The 15,144-nt window shown below is 40.1% G+C and overlaps 2 protein-coding genes and 2 long non-coding RNA genes across 6 annotated transcripts in view; 2 read left to right on the top strand and 2 right to left on the bottom strand.

Annotated features, from left to right (window-relative positions):
• LOC146490856 (cytochrome P450 2J2-like) overlaps positions 1–373 on the bottom strand; it is a 69,141-nt gene extending 68,768 nt beyond the window's left edge. The window contains exon 1 of the mRNA XM_085152345.1: positions 359–373. The gene's annotated coding sequence lies outside the window, so the exon portion shown is untranslated. The remainder of the gene's footprint in view (positions 1–358) is intronic.
• LOC146490863 (cytochrome P450 2J2-like) lies at positions 161–15,058 on the top strand. 3 transcript variants are annotated; one of them, XM_085152322.1, is made up of 10 exons: positions 161–376; positions 9,863–10,189; positions 11,718–11,880; positions 12,040–12,189; positions 12,381–12,541; positions 12,901–13,077; positions 13,157–13,292; positions 13,725–13,912; positions 14,106–14,247; positions 14,500–15,058. In XM_085152322.1, the coding sequence occupies exons 1-10, from the start codon at positions 272–274 to the stop codon at positions 14,673–14,675; spliced, it is 1,725 nt and encodes a 574-aa protein (XP_085008448.1). In that variant the 5' UTR covers positions 161–271; the 3' UTR covers positions 14,676–15,058. The 3 variants fall into 3 exon arrangements, with proteins under 3 accessions (XP_085008448.1, XP_085008447.1, XP_085008449.1); XM_085152321.1 differs by having other exon boundaries at positions 163–376; positions 13,154–13,292; XM_085152323.1 differs by lacking the exon at positions 161–376 and having other exon boundaries at positions 9,832–10,189; positions 13,154–13,292.
• On the top strand, positions 2,482–3,491 carry LOC146490864 (uncharacterized). The gene is made up of 3 exons (XR_014872516.1): positions 2,482–2,779; positions 2,874–3,096; positions 3,281–3,491. It is a non-coding gene; the product is annotated as an uncharacterized LOC146490864 (long non-coding RNA).
• LOC146490865 (uncharacterized) lies at positions 5,617–7,284 on the bottom strand. Its single transcript, XR_014872517.1, has 3 exons — positions 6,927–7,284; positions 6,447–6,828; positions 5,617–5,718 (listed from the first exon to the last, which is right to left on the bottom strand). It is a non-coding gene; the product is annotated as an uncharacterized LOC146490865 (long non-coding RNA).
• Positions 15,059–15,144: the final 86 nt, after the last annotated feature.

The following is a 15,144-nucleotide window of genomic DNA, read 5'->3' on the forward strand; positions in this document are numbered from 1 at the left end:
TGAAAGGTTGTTGGTTCAGTTTGAGCCAGAGACAGAAATCCCCTTAAGGGACACTTAAGAAAGAACATCTGATGTTAAATGCTCTTAAATTAAACGTGGAGCTTCTAATGTGGTGACCCTTTATGACAAGAGAGTAGATAAGAGTAGCTTAATCGCACTCAGCTGCGGTCCTGCGGACCAAAACAACCACACCGGGACTCTTTGGAGAAGGTGGCGTCGGTCCGGTTCTAAACAAACGTGATCCGAACCATCTACCTGGTGTACCCTGCAAATGTGTGTACGCTTTCCAGAAGCCGGCCAGGCTTTACATTCACAACTGTCACTTGAGACTGGCTGGGCTGAGATAGATTTTGGTCACCCGACCGGATATACTGCGGTCAAGTGAGCCCTCACTTACGAAGTCATAGTCAAGCTAGCCGCACCGCCAGCCGCACCAAAAATGTTGTTGCACTACTTTTACGCATATTACGTTATCGGTGCCGACTGGCTTAGAAACGCAGTCTTTTGTGTCCTGACACTATTTTGCTTCACAATCCACTCCCAGTTTTGGTTCATCTCCACTTTTCCCCCTGTGATCCACAGCCCAAATTACTGTATGATTCAGAGAAAATTAACAATAAAATTTACACAATTTACTCTACTGTACTTTTAATGTCCTCATCTTTGACCTCAGATTACAGGAAAACTGTAAGAGGTGACGTAGATATTTCACTGGATTCTGACTCTGGGTGACCCCCACTCTTCACCCTGTCATCCACAGCCAAAATTACTGTACGGTTTTTGAGAAAATTGATAGTAAAATCTTCCCATTTTGCTTTACTGTACTCTACATATTGACATCTTTGACCTAAGATTACAGGAAAACTGTAAGAGGTGACGCAGATATTTCACTGGATTCTGAATCTTGGCCATCTCCACTCTTCACCCTGTCATCCACAGCAAAAATTACTGTACGGTTTTTGAGAAAATTGATAGTAAACTTTGCACAATTTACTGTACTGTACTCTATATATTCTCATCTTTAACCTCAGATTACAGGAAAACTGTAAGAGGTGACGCAGATATCTCACTGGATTCTGACACTGGGTGACCCCCACTCTTCACCCTGTCATCCACAGCAAAAATTACTGTACGGTTTTTGAGAAAATTGATAGTAAAATCTTCCCATTTTGCTTTACTGTACTCTACATATTGACATCTTTGACCTAAGATTACAGGAAAACCGTAAGAGGTGACGCAGATATTTCACTGGATTCTGAATCTAGGCCATCTCCACTCTTCACCCTGTCATCCACAGCAAAAATTACTGTACGGTTTTTGAGAAAATTGATAGTAAACTTTGCACAATTTACTCTACTGTACTCTATATATTCTCATCTTTGACCTCAGATTACAGGAAAACTGTAAGAGGTGACGCAGATATCTCACTGGATTTTGACTCTGGGTGACCCCCACTCTGCACCCTGTCATCCACAGCAAAAATTACTGTACGGTTTTCCAGAAAATTGATAGTAAACTTAACACAATTTACTGTACTGTACTCTAAATATCCTCAACTTTGACCTCAGATTACAGGAAAACTATAAGAGGTGACGCAGATATCTCACTGGATTCTGAATATAGGCCATCTCCACTCTTCACCCTGTCATCCACAGCAAAAATTACTGTACAGTTTTCCAGAAAATTTATAGTAAACTTAACACAATTTACTGTACTCTATATATTCTCAACTTTGACCTCAGATTACAGGAAAACTGTAAGAGGTGACGCAGATATCTCACTGGATTCTGACTCTGGGTGACCCCCACTCTGCACCCTGTCATCCACAGCAAAAATTACTGTACGGTATTTGAGAAAATTGATAGTAAACTTTGCACAATTTACTCTACTGTACTTTTAATGTCCTCATCTTTAACCTCAGATTACAGGAAAACTGTAAGAGGTGATGCAGATATTTCACTGGATTCTGAATCTTGGTCATCTCCACTCTTCACCCTGTCATCCACAGCCAAAATTACTGTACGGTTTTTGAGAAAATTGATAGTAAACTTTGCACAATTTACTGTACTGTACTCTATATATTCTCATTTTTGACCTCAGATTACAGGAAAACTGTAAGAGGTGACGCAGATATCTCACTGGATTCTGACTCTGGGTGACCCCCACTCTTCACCCTGTGATCCACAGCAAAAATTACTGTACGATTTTTGAGAAAATTGATAGTAAAATCTTTCCATTTTGCTTTACTGTACTCTACATATTGACAACTTTGACCTAAGATTACAGGAAAACTGTACGAGGTGACGCAGATATTTCACTGGATTCTGACTCTGGGCGACCCCCACTCTGGACCCTGTGATCCACAGCAAAAATTACTGTACAGCTTTTGAGAAAATTGATAGTAAACTTTGCACAATTTACTCTACTGTACTCTACATATTCTCATCTTTGACCTCAGATTACAGGAAAACTGTGAGAGGATATTCTCACTGGATTCTGAATCTAGGCCATCTCCACTGGCCTAGAGACCTGTGATACTTCTTGCAGGCCTTTCAGACTGATCTGGTAAGAGCATTTGGTAATCGGGCCTACAACAGGCCTGTCATGTTCATGTGTGATGGATCCCTGGTACTCCTCCGATCCATTTCCATGACATTCTGCAGAACAAGTCTAGAGGATCTGCTGCATAAGTACTATGTCTTACTGAGTGGCCAGCAATTCAACATTCCCATTCTTCATCGATGTTTGAGCCATGTCATGAAAAATGCCAAGGACCTTTGTAAAAAAACATTTATATCAATAATTAAAAAAGAATACAAGATTTGTAATGTAAAGGTCATACTAACAGTGATTTCATTCATTCATTTCCCCAGCATTCCAGAGAACTACAGGCTTGGAATGCATGTGTTTGGGCTCCTTGCATGCTGTGATAACTTAAAAGACATGGATGATGTTGTCCATAGTGCAGCAATAGTGTTTTGCAGTCCTTGTAGTGGAAGGAACGTAACAAAACACTACAACAACTTGAAAATCCTTATGCAAAAACGGGGGACCCTGGATTTGGATGAAAAGACTGTGATTGCTGAAGATTACAAGGTTAGCTAAGATTTAGTTTTTAAGTAACCATATTAATAACTTTTTTACTTGTGTCTGTTGCAAATGAATTAATGAATTCACATTATTTTAAATATATATATTTTAAACCACAATAACATTTTACATAATTAATTTTTCTTTGTTTTGATAACTTTCTGAATACAGATATATATCTGTTTTACAGACTGATGTTCAGAATGCCCCCTTGAAGACCTTACATTAAAATAAGTAAGCATTAAAAGTATGTACGTGTGGGTCCCAATCAGCCAGGGTTTCAGTTTTCTGATTGGGACCCACACCCAGTTTCACACCTTGGCTCAGGCGATTAGAGGATCATCAGGGGGTCCTTTTGTCCCTCTGTGGGGGGATACTCCCACTATGTTTAAATCTTGGACTCCCCACCATTTGACCTTAGAACTCAAGAAGCTTCTCAGATGAGAGGTGAAACGTCTTCAAGCAACTTAAAGAAGTCCAGACGCTTTTCTTTGCAAGCTCCTTTGGCTACGATGACCTGGATGACTGAGAACCTTCACAGACAAAATACTTTTAGTTAAAATTTACTTTGCATGGGATATCATGTGCACTATGGGGTTATTCTGCAGACACGGGCCTACCAAATGAATCAGCTTCATGCAAGGTAGTTTGCCTGCTGTGGTAGCTGCAACTTGTCCAGCCTTTAATTTGCCATTTTTGGCAATGAAGAGATCACTCTCTGCTTGGATAGTATGTCCTCCAGTAGCAGACAGTGCCTTTGCAAGTCCACCCATGTGAGAGAGACTTTCATTAGCTGCATTAACAATTGCATCCACTTTGAAGGCACATAAATCACTTTTCCATACTGTGACCGATGCCTTATTAGCCATGTATGTTGCTATTTTTGGGCAAACGGCTATTTGTTCCTGGCTCTCATCCTACAAAGATAGACACTTGTCAATTTTCAGTGTCATTTATGACAATAACACAAAAAACATTGTTACGTCCCTCTGCAGCCTCTAATCTGCTCAATGTGTTCAGCTGGTGCTAATTGGCCACACCTAGTCAGGGGTGGATAAAAGCATACCTGAGGCAAGCTTCCCGGGAAGCTCACTTGTCTTTGCCTTGGAGGCACCAGCCATTTTAGCCGACTTGATAGTCCATTTTTAAGACAAAACCTCTGTTCTCCTACTCTCTGGTATTCGTCTCCTTTTTTATGTTGCGGCTTTGAGCCGGGTCGTAACATAAGTGGGGGCTCGTCCGGGATCTTTGGACATTTTAGCGGAGTTCGAATACCAGTTTTTTGTATTGCTTTGGGTGGGTGAGTGATGGTGTTCACTGTAATTAAGCAAACTCCCTTTAGTAAGTGTGTTTCAGCTGGGTAGCTGTGCTGCCCTTCCAGCGAAGCACTCGTTTGTTGTTTTGCTTTGTTGTTTTAATTTGTTGTTTTTGGTGGCTATCCTGGGTGGGGGTACGCTTCGGAGTTTGGTAGGAGACTATATCTCTGGTCTGCTGCCTGCTCTCGAGTTCGCGTTTAAAGTTGCCTCGAGCCTGGTACACCACTGAAGACTAGACAGGTAAAGATTTGTCTTGTAGCGTTTTAGGCTGGGAGTTGCACATAGCAAATCAGTGGCACCAAACTTGGCTAGAGGTTTGGGACCATTCAATAATTATGGTCTTGTGGCTGAGGCAGGTAGACCATTTTTAAGTTGGCATAATGTGTACACCGTGTGTGTGTGCATATGTCAGTGTTGATGGATGCAAATGAGATCCTTGTGAGGTGAGTGTTTTGTGCTGTGACCTTTAGTGTTGTGGGGAATATGGTATTTTGTTGGATCACTTGTGAGTGTTGTTGGCCAGGTGATGGCAATAACACTGTGGGGTGCTGAACCACCCTTGATGTGATCATTGTGTGGCCATAGCTCTCCATTTTGTGGTTGGTCACTAGCATGCTTGCTTTACTGAACTTTGTGGATTGAGTAACTTGTTGTGGTATAGGGCCACTCGTATGTGACCGTTTGTGTGGTGGAGACCACAGATCACTTGTGTGTGATTGTTCGTGGCTGGTTTCATTTTGTGTTGTAACAGGCTGAATAATCATTTTGGGTTTGTGACTGTTGTACTCCTTTGTGTTGGTCACATGTTACTTTTTGTGTGTTCAGTGTGGCAACTTCAGATCCTCATGTAGGGGCATCCATGCTTGAAGATGCCGACTTATTTTTGAGGGATCAAGGCTTCAGAGGGACTTTTAATTTGTTTAGGGGTCCTAGAGGAACCCTTTTAAGGGAGGAGGTGTTACGTCCCTCTGCAGCCTCTAATCTGCTCAATGTGTTCAGCTGGTGCTAATTGGCCACACCTAGTCAGGGGTGGATAAAAGCATACCTGAGGCAAGCTTCCCGGGAAGCACACTTGTCTTTGCCTTGGAGGCACCAGCCATTTTAGCCGACTTGATAGTCCATTTTTAAGACAAAACCTCTGTTCTCCTACTCTCTGGTATTCGTCTCCTTTTTTATGTTGCGGCTTTGAGCCGTGTCGTAACAACATAAATGTAGACATTAAAAACATTTCTAAAAATACCTGGTTTTGACGAGCATCATATTGTTTGTGCTGTTCCTGTTTAAAGGTTTGAACAGTGGTCTTCCCTTTTATCTGTTAACAGATAACATTTTTGAATGACTTTATATAATAGAATATAATATACAAAAGAATATGGTCATGAATGAGACAAACTTGTTCTGATTTGAGATGTATGTAACGAGTGAGCATCTGTCCTGCTGTTGGTGTACCATACAGGAACTGATATGACTGTGTATGAGTGCCTAGTCCCCTTAAAGGACTCTGTCCAACATTACGTCCCAAGTAAACAGAGGAACTATGAGATAAAAACATGGGCAGTATGTGATGCCCGGTCCAGTTGTACAGAGAACATGCTAGTGTATGATTGCAAACTTGCTTGCCTGCAGTCAGGGCACGCGAGCTGTGCTTAATACAGTAGGTCTCCAAAAGACAATAATCAGCCTTGAAAGCTTGTTTAATTCATATGCCCTTGGCCTACAACTGCTGAAAACAAAGCTGTACATGGTGTGACCAGCAAAAAGCAAAAAACCTGAGCTTCCTCCTCCACTTATGTCACCTATGGACATGCATTTTTTGGCATTAAAGTGGGGGTTCACTAAGGCCCATGGCTAGGTGTAATACAATGTCAAAACACATAAAGATTTCAAGTAATCAGTTGGAATACAGTTTGATAAAACATTGAAACATGGAGACGGATGATAATTTTTTTATAGTTTACCCCAGAGGACAAAAGGAGTATGGCAATCAGGAGGACATCACAAGGTTTAATTATTGAAAATAATGGGAACATGATGACTTACCTCAGTTTTCTTTTTCTTCAGTGGCAGTTCTGTCACTAACGGTGACACGTACACACCTTTTCATTTATTGCGTTTGTCTTTCCATTTCTCCATTTCCACGCAAAAAGACTTTTAAGATCATCTCTTAATTCTATAGTCATAGCCAAATGTTTTCACTTTTTCTTAGTTTCTTGTTCTTGTTGTATAAAACACAATTTTCATTATTAGGAAGTTATTCATACCAGTACTGTGTTATTCATAGCAGGAGGGCATCGTGCATTTTTTGATAAATTTCCACAAAGTCATCGAGCCTTGTCAGTCTCCTTCTCTGGATACGGATTTTTTTCAAATCCCACTGGCTTTTCTCCATGATTCCTTGGGTTCTGTTGTCTTGTGTAAAATTCTTAAATGCAGTAGTACATTGATTAAGTCAGTATCTATGTATTGTACATTTATGTACAATTTATGTTTCTTTTTCACTTATTCTTCTCGCTATGATACCTGGTTCTTGGATTGCTGAATGTCACCAAAGAGTTTACTGAGCTGCTGGTAAGCAGGACCAGTACCATGACGTCCAAGATCCCCTAAGGAGAATACAAGCAATTCAAAAACATAATTAAAATAGATAATTCAACATTTAGCACATTTACATTAATGAATAACTGACAATTTAAGATAGTAATACAACAAATAAAAAAATGTACCGAGCATCATTGATGACCACAAAGATGCATGTGGTAGAAGGTGATTTACCAGACCGGCAATAAATTTGGGTGCATGAAAGATGTTTCTTTCGCCCTCACAGTCCAGTGTTGCATTGTCAACAATTGCCTGGAAATGGGTCTTCCAGGGCGCATTCTGAACATCAGTCTGTAAATCAGATATATATCTGTATTCAGCAAGTTATCAAACCAAAGAAAAATTAATTATGTAAAATGTTATTGTGGTTTAAAATATATATATTTAAAATAATGTGAATTCATTAATTCATTTGCAACAGACACAAGTAAAAAAGTTATTAATATGGTTACTTAAAAACTAAATCTTAGCTAACCTTGTAATCTTCAGCAATCACAGTCTTTTCATCCAAATCCAGGGTCCCCCGTTTTTGCATAAGGATTTTCAAGTTGTTGTAGTGTTTTGTTACGTTCCTTCCACTACAAGGACTGCAAAACACTATTGCTGCACTATGGACAACATCATCCATGTCTTTTAAGTTATCACAGCATGCAAGGAGCCCAAACACATGCATTCCAAGCCTGTAGTTCTCTGGAATGCTGGGGAAATGAATGAATGAAATCACTGTTAGTATGACCTTTACATTACAAATCTTGTATTCTTTTTTAATTATTGATATAAATGTTTTTTTACAAAGGTCCTTGGCATTTTTCATGACATGGCTCAAACATCGATGAAGAATGGGAATGTTGAATTGCTGGCCACTCAGTAAGACATAGTACTTATGCAGCAGATCCTCTAGACTTGTTCTGCAGAATGTCATGGAAATGGATCGGAGGAGTACCAGGGATCCATCACACATGAACATGACAGGCCTGTTGTAGGCCCGATTACCAAATGCTCTTACCAGATCAGTCTGAAAGGCCTGCAAGAAGTATCACAGGTCTCTAGGCCAGTGGAGATGGCCTAGATTCAGAATCCAGTGAAAATATCCTCTCACAGTTTTCCTGTAATCTGAGGTCAAAGATGAGAATATGTAGAGTACAGTAGAGTAAATTGTGCAAAGTTTACTATCAATTTTCTCAAAAGCCGTACAGTAATTTTTGCTGTGGATCACAGGGTGCAGAGTGGGGGTCACCCAGAGTCAGAATCCAGTGAGATATCTGCGTCACCTCTTACAGTTTTCCTGTAATCTGAGGTCAAAGATGTCAATATGTAGAGTACAGTAAAGCAAAATGGGAAGATTTTACTATCAATTTTCTCAAAAACCGTACAGTAATTTTTGCTGTGGATGACAGGGTGCAGAGTGGGGGTCACCCAGAGTCAGAATCCAGTGAGATATCTGCGTCACCTCTTACAGTTTTCCTGTAATCTGAGGTTAAAGATGAGGACATTAAAAGTACAGTAGAGTAAATTGTGCAAAGTTTACTATCAATTTTCTCAAATACCGTACAGTAATTTTTGCTGTGGATGACAGGGTGAAGAGTGGAGATGGCCAAGATTCAGAATCCAGTGAAATATCTGCGTCACCTCTTACAGTTTTCCTGTAATCTGAGGTCAAAGATGTCAATATGTAGAGTACAGTAAAGCAAAATGGGAAGATTTTACTATCAATTTTCTAAAGAACCGTACAGTAATTTTTGCTGTGGATGACAGGGTGAAGAGTGGGGGTCACCCAGAGTCAGAATCCAGTGAGATATCTGCGTCACCTCTTATAGTTTTCCTGTAATCTGAGGTCAAAGATGAGAATATATAGAGTACAGTAAATTGTGCAAAGTTTACTATCAATTTTCTGGAAAACCGTACAGTAATTTTTGCTGTGGATGACACGGTGAAGAGTGGAGATGGCCAAGATTCAGAATCCAGTGAAATATCTGCGTCACCTCTTACAGTTTTCCTGTAATCTGAGGTCAAAGATGAGGATATTAAAATTACAGTAGAGTAAATTGTGTGAAGTTTACGATCAATTTTCTGGAAAACCGTACAGTAATTTTGGCTGTGGATCACAGGGTGAAGAGTGGAGATGGCCTAGATTCAGAATCCAGTGAAATATCTGCGTCACCTCTTACAGTTTTCCTGTAATCTTAGGTCAAAGATGTCAATATGTAGAGTACAGTAAAGCAAAATGGGAAGATTTTACTATCAATTTTCTCAAAAACCGTACAGTAATTTTTGCTGTGGATGACAGGGTGAAGAGTGGGGGTCACCCAGAGTCAGAATCCAGTGAGATATCTGCGTCACCTCTTACAGTTTTCCTGTAATCTGAGGTCAACGATGAGAATATATAGAGTACAGTACAGTAAATTGTGCAAAGTTTACTATCAATTTTCAGGAACACCGTACAGTAATTTTGGCTGTGGATGACAGGGTGCAGAGTGGGGGTCACCCAGAGTCAGAATCCAGTGAAATATCTGCGTCACCTCTTACAGTTTTCCTGTAATCTGAGCTCAAAGATGAGGACATTAAAAGTACAGTAGAGTAAATTGTGTAAATTTTATTGTTAATTTTCTCTGAAGCATACAGTAATTTGGGCTGTGGATCACAGGGGGGAAAGTGGAGATACAATAAAACTGGGAGTGGATTGTGAAGTAAAATAGTGCCAGGACACAAAAGACTGCGTTTCTAAACCGGGCTTCACCCATACCGTAATATGCGTAAGAGTAGTGCAACCACATTTTCGGTGCGGCTGGCGGTGCGGCTAGCTTGACTGTGACTTCGTAAGTGAGGGCTCACTTGACCGCAGTACCGGATATCGCTAGCTCCGGGACGTCGGGCTAGCGATTTTGCGAGCCCTGACTGATACATCTGACCAGCTGACTAAACGTTCTCGCGTGGTTTGTCTTGTTCAACAGGGAAGCTACAGGTCGGTACAAACAAACGCAGACATGAAGACATTATACAGTGTCCTCGGGTTGGAGTGGATAGACGTCAGCAGCATTTTGTTATTCCTGTGTGTTTTTCTGCTCCTGAGTGACTTTTTGAAGAACAGAGTGCCGAGAAATTTTCCACCTGGACCCTGGGCACTTCCTTTCATCGGTAATCTTCATCGCATCAGACCTGACAGATTTCACCTGCAATTCGCAGAGGTATGACCTATTTTCACAATTTATTTTCAAACGGTTAGAATTTCACATTAGTTTTACATGGCGCGACGGACCTCCGTCTCTCTAGCTCAGAGACAAAAGGCTCTAAAACCCAAACCGCAGCCAAGTGAGCCCTCGTGTGTGAAGTGAAAGTCAAGTTAGCTGCACTGCCAGCTTCCCACAATGTTATTGCACTTTTCTTACACAATTCGTACACTACACATTGAAAATAACAAGCACAGGAAGCTGGTGTGGAACTTTGTTGAGTGGTCCGGATGGAATCACCTCCTCCATCTGAATGTCTGTAAGACAAAAGAGATAGTAGCTGACTTTTGATGGAAAACACTGGGTCTGTACCCATCAGCGTCATGGTTGTGGAGGTCGAAACGGACAGATACAGGCACTTTAGAATTCACCTGAATTACAGATTGGACTGGAGGACCAGCAGTGATGCTTTGTTGATGCTTTGTACAAGTAGGGACAGCAGCCATGCCAGAGATGCCAAAAGGAAGAACAAATTAATTGCAAAGCTGGAAGAACTGCTCAGCATTTGGAGGTGTTTCAGTCAGCGAGGGTTAGAGGTCACTGAACAAACTGCTCTCCATGATGGTCAGCCCATCACACCTGCTCCATTCCATACTTGTGAAGCAGGAGAGCGCCTTATCCCTCAAACTGATTCAACGTCTCAGCCATGAAGAGCCCTCAAGGAAATCATTCCTATTGTTCTCTCTGCAAAACTGTACAATAACCCTTCATTATATGACAGGCTGAGGTGGCAATTCAGCCATTTGATGCATGTTACTGTGGCTCATTAGTGAATGAACATGGTGCAATAAAAGTACTATTAGAAGTACAATTTTCCAAACACTTACATTTATTCAAATTTACTTGAATAGGGTTAAGGTTTGCTACTTCAGCATTCAGTCAAGTTCTATAGAGTCTTGCGAATGACCTACTAATGTTCTTCAGGTGTTTGCAGCAGGGACACATTTAAAAGTTTCAGGGCACCGGCCCTCGAGGACTGGAACTTGACACCCCTGCTTTAGAGAGAGGGAGAGAACAACAATCTTTCCCAAACAAAGATTTATTATTATTATTATTACTATTATTAAATATTTACTAAAGTGCAAATAATGGACTTTATCCTATGTTCCTTTTATTCCCTGTTATTTTGCAGGTTAAAATGACCTGGTTTGGGCCTTTAGCATCCTGACATTTTAATTTCAGAACTGTAACATGTTATTTAAACCCCTAAAAGTTGAATTGTAGATGCCTGTCAACCACCTGGCAGGCACTCTGCAACAATAAGAAAGAAAAATTCAATTTTAACAGGAAGAACTCTCCTGAGGAACCAGGCTCGGGGAGGGGCAACCATGTACCTCAAACAGCTGGGGGTGAGGGCAGGGAGACAGGACAAAAACACACTGTGCAAAAGTCTGATTTAATTGATAACTAATTATTAAATGCAAAGTGATGTATAAATACACAGTTTTCATACTTACAACAACACCTGTCCACTCTCTGTGTTCAGTTTGCAGAGGAATATGGAAAGATTTTCAGCCTTCGACTCTTTGGTGGAAGACTTGTGGTGCTTAATGGCTACAAACTTTTGAGAGATGTGCTGGTCCAACAAGGAGAAGACTTCATAGATCGTCCCACATTACCCTCATTTGAAAACTTACTTGGAAATAATGGTGGGTTTTTTTGTTCAAAAGAATCTCCCTTATAATACATGCAGCATCAGAACTGCCAAAATAGGGATATTAAGATGTTTTAATTAGTTTCTATTACCTCTCTGTGTGTGTGTGTGTGTGTGTGTGTGTGTGTGTGTGTGTGTGTGTGTGTGTTCAAAGGTCTTCTGATGTCAAATGGGTATCAGTGGAAGCAGCAAAGGAGATTTACTCTTCATACACTCAGAAACTTTGGTCTGGGCAAGAAGACCCTGGAGTTTTCCATCCAGCAGGAGTGCCAGTATCTCACAGAAGCTTTTGCAGATCACCAAGGCATAAAAAATATCACACATTTTTTCACAAATTTTTCTGTTTGATACGTATGCATCATTTTGTGTTTCTTCCAACTTTCCAACAGACACGCATGTATTAAAGCATTAGTGTAATTATCAGACATTGCGAAACATCATTATTCTTGCAGAGCTGAAACAAGCCTTATTCACATTATACTCTTTATTTTACAGGAAAGCCTTTTAATGCCCAGCCACTGTTAAAGAACGCCGTGTCAAACATCATCTGCTGTTTGGTATTTGGGGATAGATTTGAGTACACTGATGAGCAGTATCAGTCTATTCTTAGTGACTTCATTGAGATGGAACGCCTACAGGGAACCATAGGGACACAGGTAAACCCCTTTTAAACACGTGTCAAGAATACATAAAAATGACAAACATCTCCTTATTGAATCAAATGTGTTGATCAGCGCCTCTAGAAATAATTTTGCTACTCAGGAGCCATATTTGGAAATTGTATTAATCATTATCTAGATTAGAAAAGGTTTGTTGACTTTGCTCCAAAATAAGGTTTTGAAAGATTTTATTTTCCCTGGATGTTAGATTTCTATAACCATCTTAGGAGCCGTGGAATTCCCCAACACATGTTAATTCAGGGTCCTTTGAGTACCATAGAGAAATACACAGGTAGAAATGTCACAATTGTTACCGGACCATCATATGATTTGGTAACTGTCTTCCTGTTCTGTAGATGTACAACACAATGCCCTGGCTGGTGAAGTGGCTGCCTGGACCTCATCAGAAGATATTAACTTTGACGAAACGCGTAACTGATTTCATTAAAACAAAAATCAGAGAACACATAGAAAACTTTAACCCTGCATCACCGAGAGATTACATCGATGCCTTTCTCATAGAAATGGGAGATGTAAGTGGTGTGCTGTGTTTTCTTTTTGCACTTCAAATGAAATATGTCAACAGTCATTTATTCCTGTCTCTGCTAGAAGGAGGGCAGTGATTCAGTTTTTGATCACAGCAGTTTAAGTGCATGCACTATGGACCTGTTTATTGCTGGAAGTGAAACTACTACCGCTACTTTGAACTGGGGACTACTTTACATGATCTGCTACAGTGACATACAAGGTGTGCATAATATCCACCGTGCCTGCATTTGCTGTAATTATCTTGCTATCACATATTTATTGTTAGTGGTATTAGGATTTTTTTTCCAGCCATCTTTGCAGCATAGTTTTGAATTTTCTAAGTTTTAAAATTTTATTTTAAATTTATCAGTTTCAGTTATCACTTAGTTTATTTTCTGTTAATTTAAAATGAGTAGAACTTGTAAGGGAACAGGAAGACCAGAATCAGGATGACAATGTCAAAACCATGTGTGAAGGTATTTGAGTGATTGTCCTGTAGACTCCTCATACTTGCTGTGTTAACAAAGAGCAACTTAACAAAGACAATTTTTTACTTTTCTGAGTTTATTCTTGATAGCTTTAAAAGCACACAGTCGTTTCAGTTAGTTTACTTTGTTTATTTTTAAACTTGTTTCCTGTTTTCACTGCGCAGAGAGAGTCCAGGCTGAGATTGATGCTGTGATCGGTTCATCCAGACAGCCGTCTATGGCTGACAGAGAAAACATGCCGTATACTGATGCGGTCATCCATGAGATCCAGAGAGTGGGCAACATTATCCCCTTGAATCTGGCTCACAGTGCAATCAAGGACACCAAAATTGACAAGTACACAATCCCAAAGGTACACAATCTGCAACAAGTGTTTGTGCCTTTTTTTTCCTAGTAAGATTTTCTGGCTTATTCTTGAATTAAAAACATTTTAACCTCTAGGCAAAAAGCAAACAGACAAAGAAACAAACAAGCAAAAAACTGTTGAAACAAACTGATTATCACGTCCTTTCTAAGTGATCCGTTTTTGTGTCATACTTCTTCAGGGAACTATAATCCTGGCTACACTTGACTCGGTCCTACATGATGAGTCAATGTGGGAAACTCCACGCTCTTTCAACCCCGAACACTTTCTGGACCAGGATGGTAAATTTCGCAAGAGAGAGGCCTTCCTTCCATTTTCTGCAGGTTAGTTGGAAGTTAAAACCTCTTGTTCTATTCTAAAAAGAGCTAAATGAAACCCAGTACTGTCTTTCCTTGTAATCGTCTTGCCACCACAATGTCTTTTTTTGCCCAAGCAATTTTTTACGTATCGTTGGTTGGTAGGTCATAGGTGTTCACTGTTACCTTAGTTTGTTCCAGAGGTGCACTAATAATATGTGGTATGTGCATTTAATATTTTGTAAATTATCTGAATAACGCTGTCTTATGCATTCTCAGGTAAGCGTGCGTGTATTGGGGAACAGCTGGTCAGGATGGAGTTATTCCTGTTCTTTACCTCCCTCCTTCAGAGGTTTTCATTCTCTGCACCTGCTGGAGAGCAGCCCAGTCTGGAGTTCCAGCTGGGAGCCGTACGCTGTCCCAAACCATACCGCCTCTGTGCCGTACCGCGTTAAACCATGAACCACAAACTGATGCAGTTTAGTTTTTGTTCCTGTACTCCAGTAGACCTTTTTGATAAATCTTTACAATGTAAATCTATTCTACTCTAACAGAAATTTCTAAAAAAGTTAATCCTTTTTACTCTGACATTAAGGCAAGTGAAATAATGGAGTCGGTCTCTGTTCTGTTTAAGGATTTCAGAGTATATGATACCTGCCTGGTTCATTGCTTTCACAAGTAAAGTGGATTCTGTCTCCTTTTAAGGATAATCGAAGTTATTTGTTAGAAAACTTTCCACTGTATTTGAAGGCTTACAGAATGACTTCTTCTAAATTGCTACTTTACCTGAATTGAATGATAATTCTGAAGAAAAATACAATTAAAAAAATAATCTCAAGCTTGACTTTTCATTTCTCTTTACACCATTAACACCCAGTCAAAGTCGTTTGCTTTACCTGAAGTGTGTTTGACGTTAGAGATGGA

The sequence above is a fragment of the Neolamprologus multifasciatus genome, chromosome 23, assembly GCF_963576455.1.
Source record: "Neolamprologus multifasciatus chromosome 23, fNeoMul1.2, whole genome shotgun sequence".
Taxonomy (NCBI): Eukaryota; Metazoa; Chordata; class Actinopteri; order Cichliformes; family Cichlidae; genus Neolamprologus; species Neolamprologus multifasciatus.

Coding starts and splice junctions, on each gene's coding strand:
- LOC146490863 (XM_085152321.1), top strand. CDS start 272: ATGTGTGTACGCTTTCCAGAAGCCGGCCAGGCTTTACATTCACAACTG. Junction 12,542..12,900: donor AGGGAACCATAGGGACACAG/GTAAACCCCTTT, acceptor CCTGTTCTGTAG/ATGTACAACACAATGCCCTG. Junction 14,248..14,499: donor CTTCCTTCCATTTTCTGCAG/GTTAGTTGGAAG, acceptor ATGCATTCTCAG/GTAAGCGTGCGTGTATTGGG.